The 26,099-nt window shown below is 44.1% G+C and overlaps 9 protein-coding genes across 12 annotated transcripts in view; 5 read left to right on the top strand and 4 right to left on the bottom strand.

The window, feature by feature from the left end:
• Positions 1 to 967: 967 nt before the first annotated feature.
• Positions 968 to 4,293, top strand: LOC127748645 (paired box protein Pax-6-like). The gene is made up of 5 exons (XM_052273008.1): positions 968 to 1,139; positions 1,580 to 1,662; positions 1,748 to 2,070; positions 2,144 to 2,556; positions 2,926 to 4,293. Exons 1-5 carry the CDS (start codon positions 971 to 973, stop codon positions 3,018 to 3,020), a joined length of 1,083 nt encoding a protein of 360 aa, XP_052128968.1. The 5' UTR covers positions 968 to 970; the 3' UTR covers positions 3,021 to 4,293.
• Positions 4,294 to 4,818: 525 nt separating this feature from the next.
• Positions 4,819 to 7,573, top strand: LOC113211178 (uncharacterized). The gene is made up of 6 exons (XM_026429485.2): positions 4,819 to 5,059; positions 5,867 to 6,026; positions 6,099 to 6,308; positions 6,423 to 6,656; positions 7,042 to 7,234; positions 7,325 to 7,573. Exons 1-6 carry the CDS (start codon positions 5,026 to 5,028, stop codon positions 7,571 to 7,573), a joined length of 1,080 nt encoding a protein of 359 aa, XP_026285270.1. The 5' UTR covers positions 4,819 to 5,025.
• An 80-nt stretch (positions 7,574 to 7,653) lies between these two features.
• On the bottom strand, positions 7,654 to 8,938 carry LOC113211179 (60S ribosomal protein L34). 2 transcript variants are annotated; one of them, XM_026429487.2, is made up of 4 exons: positions 8,808 to 8,938; positions 8,565 to 8,641; positions 7,925 to 8,122; positions 7,654 to 7,786 (listed from the first exon to the last, which is right to left on the bottom strand). In XM_026429487.2, the coding sequence occupies exons 2-4, from the start codon at positions 8,627 to 8,629 to the stop codon at positions 7,690 to 7,692; spliced, it is 360 nt and encodes a 119-aa protein (XP_026285272.1). In that variant the 5' UTR covers positions 8,630 to 8,641; positions 8,808 to 8,938; the 3' UTR covers positions 7,654 to 7,689. The 2 variants fall into 2 exon arrangements, with proteins under 2 accessions (XP_026285272.1, XP_026285271.1); XM_026429486.2 differs by having other exon boundaries at positions 8,750 to 8,867.
• Positions 8,939 to 9,115: 177 nt separating this feature from the next.
• Positions 9,116 to 16,282, top strand: LOC113211188 (zinc finger CCCH domain-containing protein 11A). The gene is made up of 6 exons (XM_026429500.2): positions 9,116 to 9,251; positions 9,576 to 9,665; positions 9,746 to 9,865; positions 9,948 to 10,119; positions 10,410 to 10,553; positions 14,618 to 16,282. Exons 2-6 carry the CDS (start codon positions 9,606 to 9,608, stop codon positions 15,373 to 15,375), a joined length of 1,254 nt encoding a protein of 417 aa, XP_026285285.1. The 5' UTR covers positions 9,116 to 9,251; positions 9,576 to 9,605; the 3' UTR covers positions 15,376 to 16,282.
• Positions 16,283 to 16,347: 65 nt separating this feature from the next.
• Positions 16,348 to 17,557, bottom strand: LOC113211190 (protein NDUFAF4 homolog). The gene is made up of 4 exons (XM_026429502.2): positions 17,284 to 17,557; positions 17,045 to 17,133; positions 16,743 to 16,965; positions 16,348 to 16,624 (listed from the first exon to the last, which is right to left on the bottom strand). The coding sequence occupies exons 1-4, from the start codon at positions 17,438 to 17,440 to the stop codon at positions 16,416 to 16,418; spliced, it is 678 nt and encodes a 225-aa protein (XP_026285287.1). The 5' UTR covers positions 17,441 to 17,557; the 3' UTR covers positions 16,348 to 16,415.
• LOC113211189 (proteasome subunit alpha type-1) lies at positions 17,556 to 19,210 on the top strand. The gene is made up of 5 exons (XM_026429501.2): positions 17,556 to 17,703; positions 18,067 to 18,317; positions 18,393 to 18,552; positions 18,624 to 18,833; positions 18,921 to 19,210. Exons 1-5 carry the CDS (start codon positions 17,701 to 17,703, stop codon positions 19,125 to 19,127), a joined length of 831 nt encoding a protein of 276 aa, XP_026285286.1. The 5' UTR covers positions 17,556 to 17,700; the 3' UTR covers positions 19,128 to 19,210.
• LOC113211187 (uncharacterized) lies at positions 19,196 to 21,952 on the bottom strand. Its single transcript, XM_026429499.2, has 8 exons — positions 21,703 to 21,952; positions 21,542 to 21,622; positions 21,350 to 21,446; positions 20,310 to 21,260; positions 20,064 to 20,224; positions 19,776 to 19,992; positions 19,593 to 19,689; positions 19,196 to 19,511 (listed from the first exon to the last, which is right to left on the bottom strand). The coding sequence occupies exons 1-8, from the start codon at positions 21,799 to 21,801 to the stop codon at positions 19,400 to 19,402; spliced, it is 1,815 nt and encodes a 604-aa protein (XP_026285284.1). The 5' UTR covers positions 21,802 to 21,952; the 3' UTR covers positions 19,196 to 19,399.
• A 125-nt stretch (positions 21,953 to 22,077) lies between these two features.
• LOC113211181 (tubulin polymerization-promoting protein homolog) overlaps positions 22,078 to 26,099 on the top strand; it is a 16,203-nt gene continuing 12,181 nt past the window's right edge. The window contains exon 1 of the mRNA XM_026429490.2: positions 22,078 to 22,118. Coding sequence (XP_026285275.1) covers positions 22,093 to 22,118 — 26 coding nt within the window. The 5' untranslated portion in view covers positions 22,078 to 22,092. The remainder of the gene's footprint in view (positions 22,119 to 26,099) is intronic.
• Positions 24,086 to 26,099, bottom strand: part of LOC113211183 (tubulin polymerization-promoting protein homolog) — a 7,454-nt gene continuing 5,440 nt past the window's right edge. The window contains exons 1-4 of one of the 3 annotated variants that reach the window (XM_026429496.2): positions 25,051 to 25,182; positions 24,721 to 24,917; positions 24,459 to 24,588; positions 24,086 to 24,294 (exon numbers count right to left, since the gene is read on the bottom strand). In XM_026429496.2, coding sequence (XP_026285281.1) covers positions 24,112 to 24,294; positions 24,459 to 24,588; positions 24,721 to 24,905 — 498 coding nt within the window. In that variant the 5' untranslated portion in view covers positions 24,906 to 24,917; positions 25,051 to 25,182 and the 3' untranslated portion in view covers positions 24,086 to 24,111. Of the gene's footprint in view, positions 24,295 to 24,458; positions 24,589 to 24,720; positions 24,918 to 25,050; positions 25,183 to 26,099 lie in introns of those variants that run through there. The other 2 variants (XM_026429494.2, XM_052273007.1) reach the window with 2 other exon arrangements.

Raw genomic sequence — 26,099 nt, 5'->3', positions numbered from 1 at the left:
CGCCCAACGGGCTGTCGATATCGGGAGGGAACGGCGGGAATAAAGCCCTTCCCCGCAACCACCGCTGCCGCCGGCCCGAGGTGGGACGGGCGGGGAGAGAGATTGTCGAGAAGAGAGGCGGAGAGGGAGAGAGAGAGAAAGGGAGAGGGAGGGAGGGAGGAGAGAGCTGGGGCTGAGAGATGGCGCGGGTCGTGCGGCTGCGGCGGGTAGTGCCGCGCTGCCGCGCCCCAAAGTGCGTGGGGCCTCTTAGTATGCACTCTGGTGGTGCGCGCACCGCGGGGAGGGGACCCGGGGGGAGGCGGTGTAGGCAACCCGATAGGCACGTTGGGTTCCCGAGCACGACGGGGTGGAGCCTATAACTTTGAAAACTCTTGTCTTACCACCAGCGCGGCCGCTGCGGCGTGGCGGGGCTCTGGGAGTACGACTACAACTTCTTCCTCCAGATACGGAGCCCGTACCCTCGCGTTCCCCCGCCCCTCCCCGCGCCTCGCGCCTCCTCCCTCAGACCGCAGCGAAGTCGGGCCGGCCACCCCCTCCCCCGCCGTCTCTCTCGCTCCCCCGCCGCGCCCAGCCCCGCACCTATCTCCGTCCTCGTCGCGTTATCGGCCCTTTCTGCCTCAGCGAATCCGCAAGTTGGTATACACGTAACGAACGCCTCCTGGAGCCGGCCCTGCAGAGCCGGGCAGAGCCGGGCAGAGCCGGGCACTGAGCCCCATAGTCAGACCCCCCATCCTCCCTCCCCCTCCCCCGGCCACTGATACCACCCCGCACCGCTGATACAGTAAACAACATTTACGGCAGTCTGCTGCTCGTCGATATAAATCTGTTATAACACGTGAAATTTTGAAATACTTCATACTGCTGCATGCTTTGACCACAGTTTGGGTGGTCGATGGGAAAGCACCCGCTCTCCACATCCCCCTTCTGCGCCTGCTCCTGTACTCACCCTTCTTTCTCTGTTGTTGCAGTCATGGACCTGGACAGCGTGCAGAGCGACGAGACGGCCTCGGGCGGGGACAACTCGAACCCAGGCTCCTGTGCCGGCGGCGACGACGACCAGGCGAGGCTCAGGCTCAAGAGGAAGCTGCAGAGGAACCGGACCTCCTTCACCAACGAGCAGATCGACAACCTAGAAAAAGGTGAGGAAACAGACTCGTGTGAGTTAGGGTCCATCAGCCCAGACCAACACGGCGGGTAGAGACAACCACAGGCGAACGTCGACGTATCGATAGTCGATGGCGTTCCACTCCAGCCCCGGCCCACCCCAGCCCCAGCGCCCTCGGGCACGCCACAGCGCCCCAGCGCACCCAGCAGCCGGGTCGCTGAGAGGAGGGGACCTTGAGGAAATGGGGCCGAACTGAGTCCTTTCTTTGTGTAGATAGCGGCAGGGAAATGGGAAACGCGGCGTGGGGCGAAACAAAGAAAAAAAATCTCAGCTCTCAGCAGATATCTCGCGAGCGTTTCAAAGAAAGTAATCTCCCTGCAGCTTTTTCACGGTCAGAGCACTGGCCTCATCAAGATCATCCTTCTATAGGTGTGCTTGCCTCACTCTAATCCGGCCTTATTCATCCACTTACAGAGTTCGAGAGAACGCACTATCCGGACGTCTTCGCGCGAGAACGGCTGGCCAGCAAAATCAAACTCCCGGAGGCCCGCATCCAGGTAACGTATACAGACGCTCCTCTCCCGCCTCCAAGCAGGCCGCCGACGACCCCAGCATTCAAGTCCCCCGTCGCTCTGCTTGCAGGTGTGGTTCTCTAACCGTCGGGCCAAGTGGCGGCGCGAGGCCAAGGTGCGCGACCAGCGGCGCATGGAGCCCTCGGCGGGGCCGCCGCCGGGGCCGGCCTCCAACCCCAACAGCGGCGCGGCCCCCGGCGCGGGCGCGGGCTCCGGCGTGGACTGCGGCACCGTGGTCGCCCAGGGGGTGGGGCAGGGAGTGGGGCCGCCCACCCCTGGCCCCGTGACCCCCGTGGGCAGCGTCTCCCCGCCGCGCTCCCTCATGAACGGCGGCAGCGCCAACGGGCCCTTCAACTGCTACTCCAGCATCACCAGCATGGCCGACTCGTACAGGTGAGCGTTTAGGACTATAACAGGTGATCGTGTAGTCGGACCTAGTCTAACCGCCTGTTCTCTCTGTCCGCAGCGCCATGTCTCCCATGTCCACGTTCAGCATGTCGGGATCGGCTCACGCTCACGCCATGAACCAGGGCATGGGCCAGGGCTCCGATGTGACGGGGATGATGTCTGGCGGGCTTTCCGGAGGCCTGTCCGGAGGCCTCTCAGGCGGGTTGTCCGGGGGCCTGTCGAGCGGGGTGTCGTGCGTGCCCCAGCGCGACTCGCCCTCGCCCTACTCGTGCATGCGGCCGCATTACGAGACCCTCGGGCTGTCCAGCGGCCTCTCCAGCGGCCTGTCTGGAGGGCTCTCTGGGGGCCTGTCCGGCGGCCTGTCCTCGTACGGCTCTAGGCCCTCGCCGTGCTCCATGCAGACAGCCTACCACCACCACCACCATCACCAGTACGGCTCCTCGCTCAGTTCGGCGGGAGGGTCCTCAACAGGTGAGACATGATGCCATTACACGTCCGAAAGCCACCTGCATCTCTGGTAGACCGAACGGAATCGGATTGGGATTGCGCGATGAAAAAGGACGACCATCCGGTGTGTGGTCCTTTCTTGGGTTTATTTCAGCGGAGATACCTCGTGCTCCGAACTGCCGCGCCCCGCGCCTGCTGGCAGTGCTTTTAGCGCGCTCTAGCGGCGGACTCCTCAATATGCTCATGGTGTATCGCCGGCGCAGAACGGGGTTGAGTCCTATAGACTCTAGAAAGGGGAAAGGGGGGGGAGGGGGGACGAGCGCATTTTTTACAAAACTCTAGCATTGCATCAATGGATCCAACGACTAAAGACCTTGTTCTCTCTGCTTGCAGGTCTCATATCCCCTGGAGTCTCCGTGCCCATTGCAGTCCCAGGACAGACACCTGGACCGGACATGTCGGCACAATACTGGCCACGGCTACAGTGACCCCTCTATCTCTGTCTCTGAATGTGTTAATTAAATATTGTACCACCTAATTACACTGTACGCTGCTCTGAGCGGCAGCGGTTTTGTTACCCCGCTAGTATTTAACTATGCACAGAACATGTGCATCAAATGTTTTGGAAAATGTGAAGACCATCCTTTTGGTGGTCACATGCAGAATCATTAGGATATGAAAGTTTATAGCCACTACCTGATTAATGTTTATGGTTTCTTACTCTGTCATGAACCTCATCGTCTAATTGGAATTTCATTTATATATTTCATATGCTTAGATAATTTCCGCTTAAAATAAGAAATATTTTCAGCTACAAACTAAATCTGAAAGATTAAGAATCACAGTTTTTTAATTTGACTAAGTATAATCTCTTCTTTAAACTAAAAATTTCTAGACACATATTTTCAACAATTTTTTATTTTATTTTTCTTTCAAATGGTGAAGTATTCTATCAGAGAAGGAAATTATAAACAACAATGAACAGCACCGGAAGTCGTTTTGCCACTGATTCAACATGAGAAACACAGTACTATTCGATTCATATCCAGTGAAATGAAAAGAAAACAAAAGGAAAACACCTTTGGATATCACTGTGCTTCTCATTAGAACCCATGAATTGGCCCTACTTGTCATATATTCTGAATGTAATTACTAATTTTGGAGTACTGCATGTTTGTCATGCCAAATACTGGCACACGTCCATATTTCAGCATTTCATTTACATTAACTAAAACAAATTTGGCGTCATTGGCTTTGAGTTGGAAATCTGCAGTGCCTACTGAGTTTGGCATTTGTCAGCAAATTATTATTTTATTTATTTGTGTATTTTTTCTGTGCAATTTTTCTTTTGGTGTAGAGTGCTGAAAAGGAGGGGATAAATTTGAGTACAGTATGTTATTATTATTATTAAATGATCATAAGGTGATAATGTGGAATGAATTCCTTTTCTCGTGATATGCATGCAATCCTAGATGGTATATAGAACATGCCGCTATCAGAGTTAATGAGTGGCTAAGAGGGTGTGTTCTACATTTTGTTATATATAATTTCCCCAAGTCAAGCGCAGGCAACAAAGTTGTTTTGCACCCCTCCATTGTTCTTAGAGTAGAATCTGTTCAAAAAACAAAGTGATTATACATATATTATGTAAAAATTTATTGTAATTTTAAAGAAGATCCTGCTGTGAATTTAGAAGCTCCTGTTTCTGAATGTTATTGATGATCTCTTGACCAAATAAATATGTGAATTTTTATCAACTGACTGCGGTGTATTTCCTTTATGGTTGGCATCTCGGCACCTACGCCACCCCACCCAAGTGTGACCGTATGACCCGAAGTATGACCCTTCTCAAAGCTCCCGAACGCAAGCGTATACGCGACGCTACGGTCCTTCCCCGCCGGCACTACTCCATTCCACAGGCCCCTTACCCCCTTCCTCAGCATCCACACAAACGGGACGGGAGAGAGGCGCGGTTGGGGGGAGGGGGGAGATATTCCCCCTCCACTTATACACTTTCACTGCCCTGAGGGGGCCGCTTTCTTCCCACTGGTACTGGTCACTGGTCTGAAGCTCAGTATGTTGGGGCAGGGCAGCAGGAGGCCGACGCCTGAGTTGGCTTCGTTACAGCCAGGTACCTTCCACAGGCCCCTTACCCCCTTCCTCAGCATCCACACAAACGGGACGGGAGAGAGGCGCGGTTGGGGGGGGGGGGAGAGATATTCCCCCTCCACTTATACACTTTCACTGCCCTGAGGGGGCCGCTTTCTTCCCACTGGTACTGGTCACTGGTCTGAAGCTCAGTATGTTGGGGCAGAGCAGCAGGGCAGGCCGACGCCTGAGTTGGCTTCGTTACAGCCAGGTACCTTCAAGACTTAGGTCAGGTACACGTGCTACTCATCGTTTAACAACGAGTTCACCGAGGACCGGTGGCGAACAGGTGGATATCAACAGAAATCCAATTCGACGAGTTTAGTTTGAAAACTTCAGAACACCATGGGCGGGTTCAGCGGCAGCCGCCACGCCTCAGGTGGGCCCAATTACCTCATTACCCCTTCCCCCAGTAGTGCCAACCTTCTTATTTTCCCTCGTTTTACCCTAATTCTCTAAATATGGTCCACATTAAATGGGAATCACTGCGACACCCCAGTGAGAAATGAAATATTGGAATGATATCAGAACGATATCTTTTGTCAATTTTTGCATCACTTTTGCATACTGAGATGGTCCTGAAACTGACACATATCTGATATTCAATATTGTTTCGATATTGGTCTGATATTTCATTTCTCACTGGGACTGCTCTTACTTTTTAGGTGGGAGATACAGTCCCCACACAAATACCTTGACTTTGAGGGTACCTATATCTTATCTTTAAGATTCCAATAGTTGGATCTGAGATTTAAAAAATAATAATAACCAAATTACAAAAAAGAAAAGAAAAGACGAAAACATGTGACCAAAATATTCAAGATTACACGTGCCCTTACAGTTTTCTGACAAATGGCAAGTGGGATTCCAATGGTTAGTTCCGTGATTTAAAAAGGAATAATAATAATCAAATAACAAAAAAGAAAAGAAAGAAAGAAAACATGTGACCAAAATATTCAAGATTACACGTGCCCTTACAGTTTTCTGACAAATGGCAAGTGGGATTCCAATGGTTAGTTCCGTGATTTAAAAAGGAATAATAATAATCAAATAACAAAAAAGAAAAGAAAGAAAGAAAACATGTGACCAAAATATTCAAGATTACACGAGCTCTTAAAGTTTTCTGGCAAATGCTTTGCAGCATATGGTAATTTCTTTGTTTTTAATTCAAATGACCTCCAAGCAGTATCCACCTCAGCTTATCAAGAGGGCGGCAACGATGGCGATGAACCAAGCGACCCCCTGCTCCATATCCTGGAGAATGAGGCCGCCCATACTTATATCGAGGAAAAAGACATTGACCGCGAGTGTCTGCCCGATTGGTTCGACGAGGCCAGATACAAGAGGTATAACGCGAGTGATTGACACGGCGTAATGTGCTACAGCCAATCACCCACTTTGTTACATTTCACATGCAGGGGCGCGCAGACTTTTGAGCGCGACATCTTCCTATTCTTCTCATGCAAGCTGAGCGGACTTCTAACCCTTCTAGCCATCCCTTCCATCGTCAAGGTCCTGGTATTGACGAAGCAATCCGGACAGCCCGACAAAGCCTTCCGGAGATACGTCGACACCATCAGGCATATGCTGTTCTGGTACCGAACAGACATCAGAGACCCCAAGTCACGGTATGCCAGGTCAAAAAAACGTTGGTGCCCTTCCCCTGCGGCCCCAAGTTCCCTATACTCCCTCCTTTCACTGCCCATTGTTCCTACATGGTTGTCAATTTACATTACCGTCAGGGCTCGAGAATCGTTGGCCGTGGTGCGGAAGCACCACCTGCGAGGGGCGGCGGCTGCTCGCCGGGCAGGTCTGCCGGGCATCTCCCAGCTCGACATGATCCTCACACAGTTCGCCTTCTTCGGATACGCAGTGCTCCGGAGGAAGCAGGACAACTTCAGTGTCTCCGACCAAGATATCTTAGACTTCGTGCACGTGTGGAGGACCATCGGGTTCCTCATCGGCATCGACGAACGGTACGATCTGTTGTCCCGCCCCGCCGCTGTTACTGGTACCGACCGATAAGAAATGAAAATGAGCTCCTTGATACCCTTCTCTTTAATTTACTTCGGCAAACGAAGGGAGAATAGCGGGTAGAACATGAACTATCAACTCCCCGATTGGTCGAGAGTTTCCCGCCTCTACGTCACGCCGGTAGTGGGGGTAGCCGCTTTACCGACCAGGAACTTTTGCGTTCTACCCGCTGCTCTTCTCCCTACGTTAGCCAAGTACAGTAAACTGTTACGCATTACTTCTCAAAAATTAGCCCTACCACTCAATATATGCAGTTGAGTACAAAAGGGTTCAATTACAAATTAACGTACAGCAAGCCAAAGTTCAAGTGTTTCCTTTACTTTCTAGGTTCAACATCTGCCAATTTGACGCAGATCTGTCGAGCACAACAAAGATACTCGAAGGCATTTGCTCCAAATGGTTGGCACCTGCATTAATCACTCCACCAAGAGAGTTTGACTCAATGTCAAGAGCACTACTTAATGGATCATGGTGTATGATGCCAGTGATAGAGTATGCCTCCTACTTGAATTACACTCAGGTAATCTTGACCGTGGCGCACATTAATCTTAGAACTGTTATTGGGTCAAACCCTTTCCCTCCCATTTGAGTGATGAACGTTTTGTTACAGGAAAGAGCCGGTGTCCCAGAGCCACTGCGTTGTGAAACGTACAAGGCCAGTGCAATTATGTTAACATTCCTCCACTTCATCCCCAACACTCTGGATTGGCCCATTCTAGGGCCCATTTTCAGAATGTATCACAATGCAAGCATGAACTTCTCCCTATTTATGTCAACGTATTACCCATTACTTGCATGGTACTCGTTTCCCCGCAACAGCAACACACGTTATCAGAGATTAGTCCCCAGTGAGACTTAAAAACGTATAGAAGTATAACAAAATATTGCAACTGACCAAAAACTGATATGAAATACATAAGGATACAAAGAAAAAGAAAATGTTTTTAAATTTTTTATATTACGAAAATTAACAGGTTACTTCTTGGGTGCTTTAGTTTTGACTGCTGCCTTCTGTGCCTTCAGAACCTTGACAACTATCTTCTGTTCTTCAATTAGGAAAGCTCGAACGATCCTGAAATTAGAACAACAAATACTATATGTCAAAGCACACCCTGACTGACAAAAGCAAAAGAGTTGAGGGATCCACAGGCCTTTCAACCAAGAAGCAAATCAAATTTTCCAGGAGATATTTAGGTAAACAGACACTAACCTCTCTTTCACACACTTATGGCAGAGAACTCCACCATAGGCACGCCTAACAGTCTTCAATCGCTTGGGCATACGGGAACGCTCCATGGGCCTGGCAGGCTGGATGCCACGGAGTGTGTCCTTGCACTGTCCACATCTGGGGATCTTGCCAGGTTTCTTCAGGTACTGGTATACAAGACGACCACCAGGAGTTCTTACACTACAACAACGGGAGCACAGAAAAATTAGATCAAACAAAGCAGAAATTAGGCAGCTATGGCAATGAGACCAATGAGAAACTAATAAAAAGTGAATTCAAATCGAACATAAGAGAGTATCCAAAACGCATGCAAATCCGAGTGCAGTAATGTATACTTCTGAATGCAGATGCACAAAAACGGTAAATAAGGTTTCGAAACACAACGAGGAATAATATATGAAACATGACTGAAAGTAAGAGAATTTAGAGTGGTAATGGGGGATTAGAGACTAAAAAGCAAGTACATAACACACGGAATTCGTGGCGTCACACACGTAATTTAGGTTAGGAAGGCTTGCATACCGGCTGATCAAAATTTAAATTGAAGGTTTGCGTGAGTTCAAGGAGACGGTTCACACGAAAGACGCAAAGAAGGGCGACAATCTACGTGAGAGGTACTTACACTCTCCTCCGGTTACTTTTGGTGTTGTACGACAGACGTCGTCGGTAAACCAAACGCTGCACCATCTTGATGTGGTCCTAGAATTGGACACAGAAACAAAGCCACATAAAAAATGAGCGCAAAAGTTATGTCTTCAATTTCAAAAAATACACCAGGCTTGTTTCAAGGAAGGTAAATGCGCGTACTTGGACGATTAAGATGGATAGAAAATGTTTTAATAGACAATGCAAACCACACACACACCTTAGCCCCACGTCCCGGAAATAGAGAAGACGGAATGTGTTTTTCTTCACCACGCTACAAATACACCGCTTTGAAGAAGATGACCAAAACGGCCTCTTCACAAAAAAGATTCCTGACAACTTCACTGCCCTCAAAATATATAAAATAGTTTGCTTCCATATCTAGCACTTTTATTGAATTAGGTATGTGTAAGTATTTATCCAATTCCATTGTGTCTACTGATACATTTTACAAATTTTCAAACGGTTCTAGATGTGTTTTCGCCTTATGTGGGATGTAGGGGTGGAGAGCAAGGGGGGGAGAGGAGGGGGGAGGGGGAGTGGGAGGAGGGGAACAGTAAAACTACACCACTCCGTGCTATGTCTAACAGAAAAATAATAAATATCTTTATGTTTGGTTTGAATGTAATACTTTGTTAACTGCACATAGCAACAGAAAAAAGAGGTAATTTTGTCGACTTGGTGAAGATATTAATAACTTCGCACTATTTTAAAAACCAGGCATTAGTTTATAGTTGTCGCGCCAGCTACAGACGACTTGTTCCACATTTTGCTCATCCTTTTCTCATTTCTTTTTGCATATACTTTCGAAATTTTCTACTCGCTGCATACAGTTTACACTATCTTGCCTATTTCTGCTTTCTGTTTTGCTTACTTTTCATAATATCAACTTCATATGCAGCGTGGAAGAAATTGCTCGCTGTGAGAGGTTATCTAGCTTAGAATGGTTGATGCTGGAAATTGAAACATGTAATTTTTTATATTTCAGACACGCACCAAGGACCGTGTCTGATTAACCATGGATCAAAAATCTAAGAGCATTGACTGCTACTTTTATTACTATTCAGAATGTGTGAGGGTAAGTAGGAATAACACAATCTTCAGTAATAATCACTTAAGTAATTCTGTTAATTCTGTGTAACTCTTGTTCCTTTACAGGGTAACTCTTGTAAATTTCGTCATGAACCTGCTGCCCTTGGGTGTGAAGATATGTGCATGAAATGGAAAGAAGGTAATTGCACTGAGCCCCATTGCGGCCAACGACACATGGAACTTAAGGTTTGTATTTCTCATGCCTGGCAACATTCGTTCATCAGAGCAATCTGTGAGTACTCTATTCTCCTGTTAATTTTGTTTACAGAAAAAGAGAAAAGAAATTCCATGTTATTGGGAAAGACAGCCTGGAGGTTGCCGCAAAGCTCATTGTGCTTTTAAGCATCAATTAAAGGGGGGCCAGGCACAAAGTGACTCTTTGAATTCACCAGAAAGTTCTAAGAAGGAAACAGATACCTCAACTCCGGACTGGCAGAGTGGTAATTATTTGTTTCTTGTTCTAAATATCGTATCTTTTCAACCTAAAGCCGTTCCTTTTTTCTGGTGTCAAACCCAGAAGTCTGGGTGTGGCCTAGAATCGAGTTCCAGATTTGCTGGGGTCTTGTTGAAGTATTTCCTGTGACTCCCCTGTAAAATTTGGTGTTCGGATTAGAATCATGTACAATCTAGAATCCAACACAAACAGAACATCCATTATTAATAGTCTTCCTTGTATGTTGTAATTCAATCACTTTGTAGGTATGTACTAATTTTTTTTCCCTATTTTCAGGCAAGGTGGATGGTGCTTCAAATCTGGAAACTGGAGTAGAGCCCCCTGTTGCCGACTCCTCACGTCGGTTGAGCCATGGTGTACCTGATAGCTACAACTCATCACCTGCCGCCGTTGAACCAATTGTAGTCAACTTCGAAGAAGGTATGCGATTGTTTTAATGAGATTGTCCTTGTACTTTGTAGTGTCTGATTTATGTTCTGTGCCTACAATCAAGTCTTGTATGACCATAAGACAAGGGATTTTGGTATTCTTTTCCAAATCCTACTTTCATACTTGTAAATTTCTTTGGTTCAACACTCACCATTATCAAGAACTTTTGTATTTAATACCAAGGTTTTATTTTAGGACAAGATTTCAAAAGATAGCAATGTTTCTTTTTCTAAGAAATGTGAAACACAGTGCCAAATTAGAATACAGTGCTAGGAGTGGTTAAAAATTTTACCTGCCTTCAAAATTAATGATTTTGTTTACTATTTGCCCAAAACTTACAAGATATCATGACATTAATTCCCCCCCCCCCTTTTTTTAAATCTTATGTCATAAACATTGTAGTACTTTCCTATCCAAAATCTCTTACCTTTTCATATTTTTTGTCATTTTATTTTTTTCTTGGCAACTTTATTATCTATCTATTGTTTCATTTTGTTGCTGTGTCATAATTTATTTATGACTGGTTTTGTTTTTATTGATTTGTGCAATATTGTTTGTTATTCTCTTCTTAATGCTAATTCAAATTTTGAAATGGGCGATCACCTGTGCAATATGTACCAAATTTTCTCATTGCATTTTTCAATACTTTTCAAGTATTGACCTAAGTATTTTGTCCTTGGCATAGGTATTCCTACTATATATCAGACAACTCAGTAAGACTTTGCACTCTGAAGGCAAGGTGATGGCTCTCTCCCTCCCTCTTCCTTAATTTAGAGTTTATTTAAATTAGCATTGTTGGTCTATCACTTTGAGTAGTTTATTTTGTTGTCTTTGCCTTATTGCTCTTCATTTATGTGGCCATTTATCTTCTTTTTTTTTTTTAAGCGGGTACAGGGCAACATCAAGCAAATCTATTTTGTTTGGGCCTGTTATTTTTTAAAAATGCATTAACCCCATTTGTTTTATATAGCTACATAATAAAAAGATTAAGAATTTCTTTTTGTATAGTATTTCACTTAGGTTTTAGTATCTATTGGATATGTGTATAACATTACCCTAATAAGAGAGATGTGGAGAGAGTAAATTTATTTCCCCCTTTTATAGTGCAATATTATATGCAAGGTGACTTGTAACTCCTCTCATTACAGTTCTTTGATACCAGAAACATCAAAATGCTGTGCGATACGATTGAAAAGAATGCACTTCCCTACTTGTATGATGACTGATTGCAAGTTCACAACTTTTAGAGCCATGAAATGCTGATGCAAGTACCGTACCTACTCCATGCTATTCGTTGTTGGGTTTTAAAGAAAAATGTCAAGGGGTTTAAAGTTTCTGATGAATAGATCTATCTTTATGCTATACATGCCCTACTACACTTGTCTTCTTTCCTCTGTTTTAAAATGCTTTCTAAGAAATTAGACAGTCTTTATATGATTAAAACAACTTTGTGTTAAAAAACTTCTGATTTAAATTTGGGGTTGACCAATCAGAACAGAATTTGTGTGTTGAAAGAATAACAATCACAGAACATCTGTATGGTTTAAGTTACAGAAAGATAATGAAACTTTTTCACTGCCAGTGTTAATGAAAAATTTCAATATATTTCAGTGCTCCATGCAAAGATGTAAAACTGTTAGTCCTGTAAACTCAGTTCCTTCTTGGGCTAGCTGTTTTGTCAGTGTGTAATATTGGTTATGTCTGTGTGTTACATGCCAGAAGATTGTGAAATGCAGAAATACCTTTCAGCTATGACTGGATTTCTTCTTTCTCTTCTTAGCTATTGTAACTTCATGCTTTAAAATAATCAAGTTTCACCTACAAGAAGCTTTTGATCTGTGTAGTGTATTTAGGAAGTGAATTTTTTATCTTTGTGGAACCCGGTTATAATGTTGGCACTTGTGGCTACTATGAAGCAGGTTGTTTTCACCTTACAAAATAGGGCTTAGGAATCAAATACACACATTTTTAATGTTTAACTGTTGATGTTATAGTCGGGTTCCACTCTATTTTAATAACTTAATAATAACAATATAAAGTTTCACTGACTCTTCAATGTTTTCATTCTCTTAGAGACAGTTGTGTGGTATTAAAATTTGGGGTGACAAGACTTTTATTAACTGTGTATGCACTGTAATTTGTGTATCACTTTTAAATATTCTTAACTTATATTTTAGCAAGATTTTGTACTCCACTTGTTTTTTTTTTATTTTGTCTCATCAAAATGATGTTAACAAAAGGATCTTTTGGTGTGGGAGGGATATTAGAGAAGTTCAATAATTGCTTGCTCAAATAGATTTGCAGTTCGGTATAGTAGAGGAATTGACTGTATGTTTACGACCTTCTCCCCAGAATCTCAGCTATTGGTTTTCAATACTTTTCTGACTAGTCAGCCTCTTTGCATTTGACAAAGTAGCGCAAATCCTAGCAATTTTGTTTGGGCCATTGAATAAGTTTATCTATCTTTGTTACATGTAACAGATTTGTTTATTTGTTTCAATTTGAAGCTACATTCTGGCAGCTTTATTGATAGTTTTGGAAATGTTTAGTACAACCACATGCAGGCAGCACATCCATTGCCATTCATGACGGAATATTTTTCTCTTTCAGGCGCCATGTTATATCATATCCATCTAGTTCTTTGTCTTGTATTTACACTGTGGCACATGTGCTTTTCCAAACTTGTTGAAAATAATGTGAATCTATGTAAAATTCTGCATTATTTCGGGGATATACCTTGAAAGAAAGGAACCTGTACATCATGTTTGACCCCATTTGATTCTTTAATGAATAATGTTGGTCTCCAGCTGTTTGTGGATTTGGCTCCCCCTGTGTCGGTGTCTCACTTGTTTGTGTGTGACCTCCTAGTTTCAGATCCCATCCGTTCTTGGGCTTAAATGTTTTGTGTTGTCATATCAGCATCCCCCCCCCCCCCCCCTCTCTTTCTTTTATTTGTCTTCTGCTTCTTTTTTGAAAAGGAGAGGAGATGACTACTTAGCTGTTGTTTTCTGTTTTGTTTCTATGGCGATTTTTTTTTGCACTTATCGTATAAATTTATTTTGCAAGTGTGTAGGTTTCAGCACACTTTCATGACAACTTATTTGAATAGCATTTAAAACGGTATTGTCATAAATCAAGTAGTCCTTCCGTCTACAATCAAACGTTTTTGCTATGGTATATGTGTAAAATTAAGGAGAGCTTTTCCACTGCCTTAATAAAGACAATTCAGGTACTTCAAACCCTCATTTGAAATAAAAACTAATAATCTTATGTCTTGTCAGAGTAACAGGTATAAATTTCTACATCAATTTATATTTTTTTCCTCAGTTTTTCCTATCCCTCTTAGATTAAGTAGTTTGGGTTTGGTGTTCATTTGAGTTGTCAAACTGCAGTTAAGAGTTTTTTTGTTTTTTCCATAATTTTGATTCAGTTTTATTATAAAGTATGTGTGCCTTATTATTACCATACATTTAGATAAAATGTAAAATTGAAATTGCTTCCCTTGTTTAATGTGCAAAGCAATTTTTTCACTCAATTTTTATTACATATACTATCTGATGATTTTGGCATTTGTGTATATGTTAGTTTGTGACTTGTCCTTTTTTTTTTTCCTGATAACCATAAGAAGAGGTTTATAATGAATAAAAATAAATATAATGGCCTCACCAAGCAAATCTTTTTATGCAGCAGAGTTTGGTTTATTTATTTCTTCCGAACTGCAAGAATTCACCTTGAGAAAAGTGGCTATCTCCCTTCAGCATCTTTTAGTTAAAGAAGTCTTAAACTGAGGAAGCACCGAACAGCTGATTGTTTTTTACTCATAAATCCTTAGTTGTCACAGTTAATTTCTGTCTACCAGGTCACACTTTAACAATTCAAATCTTCACCATTGAGACTGATGTGCTTGTTGTTTCTGACCAGATAATTGACAATGTCCCCAAATGATATCATTTTTTTTTTCCCTGTTTTTTGTTTGCTTGTCTAGGTGATGGAAAGATATATTACTTCCCATTACTATAAAAACTAATGGCTTTGCTGGGGTGGTGTTCTTGCAGAATCAGACTCAGAAAGTGCCCCATCTTGGACTCCCACAAAGGTGCAGAAGGAGAAGGACTCATTACATGTTAAGACGCTGGAAGAGATTCGCCTTGAAAAAATCCAGGCGGAATCAGCTGCATACTGGGAAGGCATTGCAGGTGGACCAATGGCATGGGAAGCTGCCAACCCAGCTGCAAATCCATCAGCCAGTCCTTGCAGTACAGTTCCATGTCCTCGTAAACCTTGTGTTGCCACAACCATCGGCTTTAAGAAAGCTACCCTTGGCGGTAATCATCTTAAAAATAATGTGACTAAAGAATTAGATTTTCGAGTACTAAGTTTAGATGAAATTAGAAAAAATCGAGCAAGAAAAGCAGATGCAAATAGTACATTTCTGAAAGACGAACTTAATCATAATATTAATATGTCTTCTACTGCAACAACAAATGGTTATAGTTCTGATCAAACAAAAGATTTTAAAGCTCATTTAGGTATTACTGATTTGAGAACAAAACTTTTAAAAGTAAAAGCAGATGGTTTAGAGGTGTTAAATAGTGCTGACACATGGAGCTCCAAACGTCAACGGCAAGAAACTTCTTCGTTTTGTGTTCCCTCAAAAAAACGAGTCAGAATGTCAGGAAGATTGAGTGATCTAACAGGACAAAGGACTTTAGCAAGAAACAATCATGATGATGAAGATGGGGAAAAGTTCTGTGTGGAGGCGGATATTGACGGTCACATTATTGGTGATATTGACAGACTTCTTATGGAGTAAGGATAGAATTTGTTTGTTGCAAAAGAAAGAAATGGTAAAATCACCATGACAAACCTTGTTTCCTTGGTTGTTTCATGATGCTGTAGTTTTTCAATATCTTTTGTCACAAAGCCATCATGTTGAGACAACCTCATTCTATACAAATAGGCACCATTCCAATGTGTGATTTGGCTCAAGTTTTGTTTAAAATAGTTTTTCTGTAAGCTTGTGGATTTTACCACTCCACTGATGACTTCTATGCTTCATCTTCTGTGAAATCAATACTGATGTGCATTTAAATTGTCTTAGTTCTTCTCAGATAATTAACACATTACACAACATTACTAATGCTATTAATGTTTACCCTCTGTCCATGGATTCATTTGCTAATAATTTAAACTGTTGACTATTTTTGTACTGTGGTTTGTCAGTGTCTTTCTTCTACCCAACTTTTAATTATTCTCATGTGGAATAATTATGACAATTAGTGGATTTGTGAAACAAATAATTGTTTTCTTTTCTGCTCAGGATTGTTTTGATTTGGTTGCATCTTGAATTGTGCCCAACTCTGCTGTGATATGTTAGCACACTAAGCTTTGGATTTAATGTTTTTCTTGTTCCATGTTTTGCATGGGACCGTTTCTGTCACCTTCAAATATTTCTGGTTGAAGGCACTTTTTTGTACTGCTAGTTTGTAACATCCCTTGTCCATGTGTTCATATGATTGTATAGGACTTAAAATTTAAGTACAAAGTCATTGTAAGAACATCATGTATCATTGACAATCTTGATGTTCATTACCAGTGCCGCATAGCAATAAAGACACGTGTATCTTCATTCTTCATTTTAGAGATATGGATGAATTTTTTTATGTTAGTAATTTGTTGTTTTTTTTTCCTTGTCAAATAAACTTTAAAAAATCAAAAGATTTTTGGACATTCTGAATGATCCACTTGAGTCCACAAGACAAACCAACAAATTATAAGTAACAGCTGACAAGTAATACCTAGATTTATTTAATCCTTGTGTAACTAACAATTACTTTAAACAAAAAACAGGAGTCATTTCTTTTCTACCGAACTAGAAGCTTCCTGACCCTCCTTTCCTCGAATTATTTCATCACGATGTTCCATTTCAGCTTTATACCTTTCATAATGTGCAAATGAATTATCTTCAGGAACTGGCATCACAGGTTGTGAATCAAATGAACACGTCATCATCTTACTTGCACTATGAACTGTGTACAGCCCAAAATGTTCAACTATATGTCCTGTGAAAAACACAAAGAGGGTTATTCTTAAGAGCACATATCAAGTATAACAAAAATAATTTAAATGTATGAATTTTATATTATTTCTGAGGTTGAGAGTAAACTTTTATTGACATACCAACAACTTCTGCTTTAAGATTAAACTGTAGAGCAAGTTTTTCAATACTGTTTGTTTCCTTATCCGATTGATACAGTGAAAGGAGACGGACAGCTTGACGTAGTGTTAACTGACCAGGAGGAATAGAGTCAGGTTCTACATAACCATAGTCCTCAGGTTCATATTTTCTTGCAACAGGTAAGGGTCTGTCGGGATTTGATTTGATATTTGATTCTAACGGTAGCTGTAAAAAAGTAGAAATATGATAATTGTATTATCAGCTAAGAGGCCATAAAATAATAAATGTCGAGACTTTTGAGTACCGGATCAGTTGAAGACACATATACATCCTTTAATCGATTAATGAGCTGAGGGTTTGGTTTACTCAACTCGCTCTTCAAGTCAGGATTTTCTGTAAGTAAAGCAATTACATAATGCTGACAGCAGTAGAGGGCAGGTAATGTTAATGTTCAGAGAACTCTGAGTGCAGTGTGAGTCTCTTCAAATCCATCTCTTATGTCATTTGAAAGTGTTCAAACGGTCGCTCTCAAACTAAGCTTACCTGCATTAAGAATTTCTATCTCTTTCTGAGTGGCAAGTGGCTTAGGTGCTACAACTTTCACATTACTCTCAAGAAATTTGTCAGTTCGACTCTCGATGTTAAAACGACGAGCCTTTTTTAAAGCAAATCTTCCAATACTTCCAGCAACGTTCCCCATTTTGAGAAATCAACTAAATTCTAAATCAGTCACTTCAACTTGACTCAAAAGCAGAAAAGGAAAGACAGGTTAGCGCTCTTTACGTTCGGCTATATTTTTCATTGGGTGTGGACCTGCCCAATTTCTCATAGATGGAACACGATAGGCCACCCGCCATACATGTCATTTATTTGGGCTAGGTTTGGATTTGCGGCTTTTCGTTAACAGACATCTCGGAAGGTTTACTTCTGTGTATTCTCCCCTTTTATCTTCGAGCAGCCATGGTAATTAACATCTGTAGTCTACTCTCCTTTTTTTTCTAGTGATTGATCTTTTAATTTTGTGTGTGCCATACCCTAAGAAATAAATATCGCTCGCTGTTAGGTTATGACCGGCATGAGCAAGCGCCAATCATGACTTGTCAGATCGAGAATACATTTCCTTCTTTCTAAGTTTTTTATGGACTCGCTGTAGTGACAGAGCTTAACTCATTGATTTCTGGAACTCAGAATCTTTAGTCGGACCTACAGGAAGAGCTTAAACGCAGCCTCATTTTTTTATAGCTGTCAGATGTGTTGATGTGTTGCCATTTAAACGGTTCCCAGACTAAAATTACTGTATGTTGTCTTTCCTATTATTTGTTACAGTTTCGCAATCAGTACGATAGTGATGTCACAGTTTGGAGCCCTCAAGGGCGACTCCACCAGGTGGAGTACGCTATGGAGGCAGTAAAATTAGGATCAGCCGCAGTTGGTATTAAGAACAAAACTCATGCAGTTTTGGTTGCCTTAAAGAGAGCGTCATCAGAACTTTCAGCTCATCAAAAAAAAATTATTCCAATTGATAAGCATCTTGGCATGGCAATTACTGGACTGACTGCTGATGCTAGAATGTTAAGGTAATTCCCATCAATTATTTGTTTTAGAGATGATATTTACAGAACATTTTCAAATATTGTGGTCTACTCTTCCAGCCGATACATGCGTACTGAGTGTCTCAATTATCAGTATGCTCACGATTCTCCACTTCCTGTGTGCCGTCTTATTGCTAACGTTGGTAATAAAATGCAAAGTTCAACTCAGAGATATGACCGTCGTCCTTATGGAGTAGGACTTCTAGTTGCGGGTTATGATGTATGTATATGCCGTTAATTTATGTATTATTTGTGAAATTTTTGTGCCTGACAAGTGTGGTACTTTTGCAGGACCAAGGACCTCATATTTATCAAACATGCCCATCTGCTAATTTCTTTGATTGTAAAGCTATGGCCATGGGGGCCCGCTCCCAAAGTGCTCGCACATACCTTGAAAAGCACTTGTTGGAATTTCCTGAATGTGATAAAGATGAACTAATTCGCCATGGTTTGAGGGCACTGAGTGATACTTTGCCAAATGAAGTTGAATTAACTGTCAAGGTAAGTCATTTACACGACTACAACTCATTCAGTATATTTCTCCTTGAATCCACCCAACAAATGCTGAAAATTGTATTTTGCATCTAGAATGTGTCCATTGGTCTGGTTGGTGAGAAAACTCCCTTCTCAATCCTGGATGAGCAAGAAACGGCTGTTTATTTGACATCTATTGAGCATGAGGAACGTCGTGGTGGAGGTTCATCGGGCTCTAAGGCTTCAAAGTCATCAACTCAGGCTGCAGGAGAAGGTGGCCCACAGGACCCTGAAGTGGCTGTTGCCATGGAAACTGATTAGTAATCTACCCAATTTCATTATCTTGTATTTGGGTTTTCCTGCATAAGTTCATAAATAATAAATATACATATTTTTAAAAAACACATACGATTGATTTATTGGAATAAAAAGACAGCAACATTAAGTCAAAAATATTAAATAGAATGACCTAATACATGCAGTTTATACGAGATCAAACCATTGCAACCAGTACACAGTAACAATATTTATACATTATATACCCATTAGGTACACTTAAAATTAAATTTAAATTGTGATGCTACTGCTCACAATTATGAATCTTCTTTAGCCTGCTGGGCAATACGGTGTTTCATTTGCAATTCAAATCTCTTATTCAATCTGACTGTATTCAATGCATGCTTAGCTTTCGACATTGGACTATTCCTATTCAAAAGGAAAGAATTACAATTAATAGTATACCTTTAAGTCCTGAAATAATAACTAAAAAAAAAAACAATGCCCTACCTTTTCATGGGTTTTCGTCCCATAACACTTGCTTTAAAAGCTTCTTTTCTTGAATGCTCAGCTTTGGTAAATCCAAAATTACTTGCAAATCCGTTTCCTTTGAAATAAAAAGAACAATTATAATGGCATGATAATAGTGAGCAGCAATGGAGATGTTATTTTAAGCATACAAGAAGTCCTTACTTTTGATGTTCTGTTCAGGCTTGGGTGATTGTAACTTTGACACACCAGTTATAACAGATCCGGTCGATGGCCTCTTCTGGATTGAAACTACTTTTGATGCAAATGCAGAACCAATGTTTTGGAACAGGGGCTTGGGTGATACTAGTTTGGATTTACCCACTTTAGGAGACAACAACTTCCTAACAGCTTTCGCTTTAGGAGGGCTCTTTTTACCACTCTGTCAATCAAAATTAACCAGATAGTCAATAAATTTAAAAGCCATAAGTTGAATGCACCAACCACACTCACCTTCACTTGAAGTTTCTGTGAGGAAAAAGCTCTATCTTTCACTTTTTGGACAGAATCAGCAATAGATTCCATTTTATCAAAAAGCCTATTGTGAATAGCATTGAAGTCAGGAGCTTTTTTAGCAAGAGTAGGTTTGAATCCAGTTGAGGTACTTGCCATTTCTGAAGAAAAAATTTAAATGTATTAAGAAATGTGGTACTTAAAGTTATGCAAAAATGAAAAAGTATAAGTAAATTAAAAACAAACTTTGGGTGGAAACTTCTGCTTTCTTTCTTTGGATTTCATTTATTACGGATGGAATTTTAGATTTTGATCCAGACAATCTCTTTGCAGAAGATGTTAATTCCTGGACTCTTGCACGGGATGTAATATTCTGGCGTTGATACCCAAAAGTACATTTAATGGAAGACGGAGTTGCAACACTAATTATTTTAGGCTGATATGGTGTTCGCAGTGACCCTCGAGCAGGTTTCTTGGTTTCAGATACACAACTTGGTGTAAGTCTAGCATTGGAAGAACGACTTCTCAGTTTCATTTCAGCAGGCAAATTGGATACAGTATCTACCTCAAATGTACCTTCCCGCCTCAGTTTAGATTTGTGCGAGTCATTGGTAGAGTTCTTTACTTCCTCCACTTCAAATGTGCCTTCACGTCTTAAAGTATGGCTTTGTACTGTTTGAGCATTATCTTCCACTTCAAATGTGCTTTCTCGTGTCAACTTTGAAGTTCTGGTATTAGAAGAAGTTTTCGTGAGGCTCTTCAAATTCTCAACCTCAAAGGTACCTTCTCTTCTCATACTGTGAGAAGATGCCTTCTTATTACATGCTTCCTCTTTGTCCTCAATCACCTCAAAAGTCCCCTCCCTCTTCATCTGGTGACTTTGTGTGGGTTCATGCGCATACGTATCAAATGTTCTCTGACGAGTTATTCTCCTAGAAGCTGGATCTGGAGAGGGCTTCGGTTTTCTTTCAATTTCAGTGGTTTTCAGACATTTTCCTCTTTTAACCCCAGTATTTATAGATTTCGCAGGGCCAGCAAGAGACCTCCTCAAAGGTTGAGAGTTGTCTGATTTGCAGCTATATATGGTAGGGGATTCGTTTTTAAGAGAAATAGAAGAACTATTCAAAAATCTTTTTTTCTCTGATAAAGGATGACGAGGTGAGAAAGTAGCTACTTTGGACCTCTTATTGAGTTGCTCTGTTGGGAACAAACAAAATTCTTTAAGTGATAAATACAAAACAGTGAAACAGAATAAAACTCCTGTTTGGCAAATCAAAACTAGTTACCTTCATGTTGCCAGGTCAAGTTTGGTTTGACAGTTTTGTCATGGGGAGATGTATTCTCAGTACCATGCTTGGAAGTTTCTGAATCTGACTCATCGTCCTAAACACAGTAAGTTTACAGCAAATATAGTAACAGATGTCTGAAGGTGGAGGAGCAACAAACTGCATAAGCTCTTATAGTCAAAGCATTCTTACCGTAAAGGAAGGCATAGAAACATCACTCAAGGTTTCAGGGGGAGACTCATTCAAAGCCAGTAATTTCTCAATCAACTCAGCCTAAAACATATTTTTTTAAATGAAAGGACCAATACTACTGAATACATTAATTAACGACATGTTAAATATACGTTGTGTACCTTTGGCGCGTAACGACGGTAGACTCCATTCTCTTTAGCCAATTTCACCAAATCTGCGTACTTGTGAGATTCCAACACTCCTTTATCAAATGTAGCCATCTCAAATACTTCAGTGAGACGTGGTGCACAAACGCATTGACAATCAGTCCATCAAAAACCAAATACAAACATGGGCACGGACAGAATGTTTGTTGTCATTTCAGTTACAGCCGTTGACTACTTTCGAATTTGAATTCGTCGGGATGGTCGGTCCCGGGGAGGATAGCAGGACGAGCCGAACTTCGGGGAGGCGGAGCCGAGCCAGCCGAGCCAGAGCCGAAGCAGAGTTGAGTCGGCACTGGTCAGCACTAGTCGGCACGGCACGCACGGCACTCACCCAACGCGCGGCGCATGCCAGACAGAGACCACACCAGAAGGCAAGTTCGCCCCCCCCCCCCCTTCGCTCTCTATACCACATTCGTGTTTCTTCTGAATTAGACCCCCTCAAAAATGTATAGCCTGTTTATTTCATAGCCATTTTGGTAAAGTGTAGGGTGCGGCTCAATCTCACACTCATCTCTTTCTGAGCGCTCGAGCGTTCACGCTGGGCTGAACTTTACTTGCGAGGCCCCGACGAATAGATTTCATCGTTTGAGAATTTGTGTACCGTACTCAGGGGGTTCTTAAGTTCGCTCAAGAGATCATTGTCGAACAGCTCTTCAGCATTGTCAGTTCCAGCATCAACAAATATGGACAAGATTGCGAGCACAGGTCACGGTGGAGGGACCGTAGCACGAGTCGTTGAATCTTAACCGTGTGTCGTATTAATGTCGTCTTCAAACTCGACTATATTTCTTACCAAATAGGTCCCGATGTCGTCTTGATATCATCTGAGCATCGGGACGAATTAAATGCCGCATAAATACCATTTTCAGCATCAACCTCGCATGCAGGACGGCCGCGAGAAGTTCAAACTAAACAAACCCCGCGGGAATAACCTCGGCGCGTCACGAAGGTGTCACGTCCGTCACGGCCTCGGCTCCGAAGCGCCCGGCGGCCCGAGGATGCACGCCCGCCGCACGCCGCGGTGGCCGGGTTGCCCAACCCTACGGCGCTAGCCGCTGCGGGCTCAGCGAGCTCGGCTCTGCTACAGTGGCAGTGGCACACGTACGCGTACGCGGAACCGGTTCGTGAGTCCCAAAACTGTGATGGATCGTGGAACGTCCTCTCTTTGACCGCTCATTTGATCGGATGAGATATTTAGCACTCATTTAACAACAACACCAACTACCAGGTGGCTGATTCACGCCGCGCACTTCTGTAGTTATGCTGTACCGCATGCACGGGTGCGGGCTGGTTGCCTACTCGCTCGGCTCGTAAGGCGCCGTGGACAGGGGCGATAGGCAAGCCCGCCCGCACTCGTGCATGCGATACAGTATACCTACAGAAGTGCGCGGCGTGAATCAGCCACCTGGTACAATGACAATAGAGTTTATAGTATCCGTCAAAGGATGGAGGAGCGAGACCCGGTAGCATCAAATTGGTACGGGCAACAATATTGGGGCAGATTAGAAACAGACGCTGGTCTCAAATTTGTCTCATCTCCTCGACGGAAATTTTTCTTCTTTACCGGTACTTTGTTATTTGCAGTGCCGTCTCCCAGCTTCCCCACCGAGCGGCCGGTGACTCACCCCGTACATAATGGGGCAGGACCGTTTAGCCCCACGGGGTTGCGGTTGAGGCGTCGCCCCTCGCTGCCGGCGGGACTGTGCAGGGAAGGGTAGGGGAGGCAGGAGCACCTTCCTCTCGAGCGAGGCTGAGTCACACCGGGTCTGAGTCACACCACCCGCCCCACAACCCCTCCTCTTCGGCCGGAACTCTCCGGTCTCCTTTTATCAACCCCCCCCCCCCTCGGCTCTCCCGGATTTCTTGCCGTTCCGTTTCACTCCATGTCCTCTACTCCCCGTTCCAGTTGCTCGAAGTACAAACCATTTTGTTCGGACACAGTATTGGTCCCCCCCCCACGCCCTTTTTTGTTTTCTCGTATCGTAGAATACGATATCCCCCTCCCCCGCCCGATAAAGCGACATGGAATTTCAGCACTTTCTCCTGCTGGAGCGCGAGTCCCACTCCTGAGAACAGTTTTTTGATAATAATAAACACTACGAGGCCATGCATTATCGGCGGCCTGTGCGCGTCAAGGACGGACGCAGGCCCACCACCCGCGCGCCCTGTGGGTAACTGTGGGTCGTGGTGACGTCATCCCCAAGGACGGGGAGGGCGCGGCGGCTGATCAGTGTTGGGGATGAAAAATAAACAATGTTGTTGTGTTCCTGCGTGCAAGAGGGGGCGGAAGGGGGAAAGGCGCGTAGGTCCTCAAAATGAAAAGTCTAGAAATTTTATGATCACCTTTTTTTCTTTCCTTTTTTTTCACTTCTTCTTTTCGTAGGTGTCCTTTTCCTTGTAGCCCTGCACGTACCCCGAGTTGTCGGCGATGTCGGCGCGCCCCTCCAGGCCTTTGCCCTTGCCGCTCGCGTCGAAGCGCTCCTTGTGCGACCCCGTGTACTTGGAGGTGTCCGTCAGCCGGTCCACCCCGCCAGTCTTGACCGCCTTCTGCTCGGGCCAGAACGAATTAGAGGACCAGTCGGTGTTTGATGGCGGGTCATTCACCATCGGGCGTATCAGAGCGGAAGTCGCAGCGTCCCAGGAGGGTGCAACCGGGTGCAACGCTGCAGCATCCACTGATACACCCCGGCACAACCTCGCACTCAACTCACCGTGGCCCCCGACGTCCCAGGCAGGCCGCAGTCAACCAGCCTGGTTTTGAGGTCGTTCGCGTCCATCTTCTTGACAGAGGCCAGCTCTTCCAAGTACTTGACAAAGGTCTTGTAGTCGATGTTCTTGGACCTAGGACAGCGCAATGATAATGAGCAAAATGTGGGCCTTGCGCTTCGCGTCAGCGTGGCTCTCAGGAATGCACGATAAAAGCGACTGCTTTAATCAAGTAGTCGCTTTTAACGTGTAGCAGACGAGACTCACTTGAACTTGTTGAACTGGATGCCAGTGTCAGTGGTGGTGATCTTCTTGCCGTCGATGAGCTTGGCCTGCTTCATCCACTTGTCGCTCTGCGTCAGCGTGATGGTCTTGCCGTCGCTCCTCGAGTCACCGAACTTGCTGAACGCCTCGAACTGCGCCTCGAGGGAGCCGCTTCCACCGGCAGCCATGGCCTGCTGGGACTCGGGGACGGTCAGCCTCGGGGTCAGCCTCGGGGTCGGCCTCGGGGTCAGCCTCGGGGTCAGCCCATGGCGCACATAGCACGACCGGAGCTGGAAGTACGTCGGTACCTCGGTACCTAGGGAAGGGACTCACTCAGGGGAGGGGGAGGCAGGGCAGGGGTGGACCGGGGCGGCTGTGGATGCCTGGGCTGGGGCGCGCCGGGGGGACGCTCGGGGCACGCTGCGGCCGCTGTGGCTGGGAGTGAGGAGTGAGGGTTGTCAGGGAGACCAGCGCGGCCAGCGCCCGCCAACGCGGCAATAATCGGGGGCCATTCGCGGCCTCCGCGCTCCACAGTCACAGCCTACGAACCAATGCGAGTAGACAGAAGCATAAAAAAGATAAAAAGGATGTCCCAGAGGCCAAGCAGTTCAGCCGCGGGTGCACCCATATTTAATTATTTAAGAAAAAAATTAAATTCACACCACCGGAATGCACTAACGAGTCAAGGTTTGAACCTCTCGATGAAGTCCGTGTGTACGACACACGATCCTCCATCTCAATATTTCCTGACTGGTTACCACGATGAGTACGGCTCATTTTTGGTGTCCGTGATTGAATATTTGAGCTTGGCCAACGAGGTGGTCACATAGTGGTCACGCCACACTGAATGTGTTAATCGTATCTAGTTCGTGGATTCACTGACAGGACAGGACAAAAATGCATTATTATTCGGGAGTCTGGAAAAAAATCTGGTTTGCACCATACAGTGTGTCTCGTCGCACTCAACGTGTTTTCTGTTCCGTAACTTTTTTGTGTGCATGGTTTGGAACTGAATTGGAGACGCCAGAGCTACCCCTGCACCCTTCAGGTTTGTCTGTGGTCCTCGCCCTCACCCTCGGCCTCGGCCCGCCACCCCTCGCGTCCTTGGGCCCTGCCGCCCGGCCTCGCCACCCCCTCGGCCGCCCTCGGCGGGGGCTGCGCGGGGTAGGCCACGCACCGCCACGCTCTGCCACGCTCCTCCACGCTCCGCCACGCGTCCGAATATGGGTCACGCGCTTTATTGAGCCTCTTAATTCGTCACGACCTCAGAGGGCTCCAACTCCCCCAACAGTGATTTTTATTTTTTCATTCGCCGGGCCGCCCGTCAAAACGCGTTCACTTGTCCTCTGAGAACGGCACCAGACGCCGAGCCGCGCCCAGGA

The sequence above is a fragment of the Frankliniella occidentalis genome, unplaced genomic scaffold (assembly GCF_000697945.3).
Source record: "Frankliniella occidentalis isolate FOCC.00 unplaced genomic scaffold, Focc_3.1 Scaffold238, whole genome shotgun sequence".
NCBI classification, from domain to species: Eukaryota; Metazoa; Arthropoda; class Insecta; order Thysanoptera; family Thripidae; genus Frankliniella; species Frankliniella occidentalis.
This window is presented reverse-complemented; position numbering and strand designations above follow the sequence as displayed.

Coding starts and splice junctions, on each gene's coding strand:
- LOC127748645 (XM_052273008.1), top strand. CDS start 971: ATGGACCTGGACAGCGTGCAGAGCGACGAGACGGCCTCGGGCGGGGAC. Junction 1,663..1,747: donor TCCCGGAGGCCCGCATCCAG/GTAACGTATACA, acceptor CTCTGCTTGCAG/GTGTGGTTCTCTAACCGTCG. Junction 2,557..2,925: donor GGCGGGAGGGTCCTCAACAG/GTGAGACATGAT, acceptor CTCTGCTTGCAG/GTCTCATATCCCCTGGAGTC.
- LOC113211178 (XM_026429485.2), top strand. CDS start 5,026: ATGGGCGGGTTCAGCGGCAGCCGCCACGCCTCAG. Junction 5,060..5,866: donor CGGCAGCCGCCACGCCTCAG/GTGGGCCCAATT, acceptor ACCTCCAAGCAG/TATCCACCTCAGCTTATCAA. Junction 6,027..6,098: donor GACGAGGCCAGATACAAGAG/GTATAACGCGAG, acceptor TTTCACATGCAG/GGGCGCGCAGACTTTTGAGC.
- LOC113211179 (XM_026429487.2), bottom strand. CDS start 8,629: ATGGTGCAGCGTTTGGTTTACCGACGACGTCTGTCGTACAACACCAAA. Junction 8,123..8,564: donor AAAAGTAACCGGAGGAGAGT/GTAAGTACCTCT, acceptor CCGTTGTTGTAG/TGTAAGAACTCCTGGTGGTC. Junction 7,787..7,924: donor CATAAGTGTGTGAAAGAGAG/GTTAGTGTCTGT, acceptor TTCTAATTTCAG/GATCGTTCGAGCTTTCCTAA.
- LOC113211188 (XM_026429500.2), top strand. CDS start 9,606: ATGGATCAAAAATCTAAGAGCATTGACTGCTACTTTTATTACTATTCA. Junction 9,866..9,947: donor AACGACACATGGAACTTAAG/GTTTGTATTTCT, acceptor TTTTGTTTACAG/AAAAAGAGAAAAGAAATTCC. Junction 10,120..10,409: donor AACTCCGGACTGGCAGAGTG/GTAATTATTTGT, acceptor CCCTATTTTCAG/GCAAGGTGGATGGTGCTTCA.
- LOC113211190 (XM_026429502.2), bottom strand. CDS start 17,440: ATGGGGAACGTTGCTGGAAGTATTGGAAGATTTGCTTTAAAAAAGGCT. Junction 17,134..17,283: donor GATAGAAATTCTTAATGCAG/GTAAGCTTAGTT, acceptor CTTTACTTACAG/AAAATCCTGACTTGAAGAGC. Junction 16,625..16,742: donor TCTTAAAGCAGAAGTTGTTG/GTATGTCAATAA, acceptor TGTTTTTCACAG/GACATATAGTTGAACATTTT.
- LOC113211189 (XM_026429501.2), top strand. Junction 18,553..18,623: donor TTCTAGTTGCGGGTTATGAT/GTATGTATATGC, acceptor GTACTTTTGCAG/GACCAAGGACCTCATATTTA. Junction 18,834..18,920: donor AAGTTGAATTAACTGTCAAG/GTAAGTCATTTA, acceptor TTTTGCATCTAG/AATGTGTCCATTGGTCTGGT.
- LOC113211187 (XM_026429499.2), bottom strand. CDS start 21,801: ATGGCTACATTTGATAAAGGAGTGTTGGAATCTCACAAGTACGCAGAT. Junction 20,225..20,309: donor AGCAGAAGTTTCCACCCAAA/GTTTGTTTTTAA, acceptor TTTTTTCTTCAG/AAATGGCAAGTACCTCAACT. Junction 19,690..19,775: donor GCCTGAACAGAACATCAAAA/GTAAGGACTTCT, acceptor TTTATTTCAAAG/GAAACGGATTTGCAAGTAAT.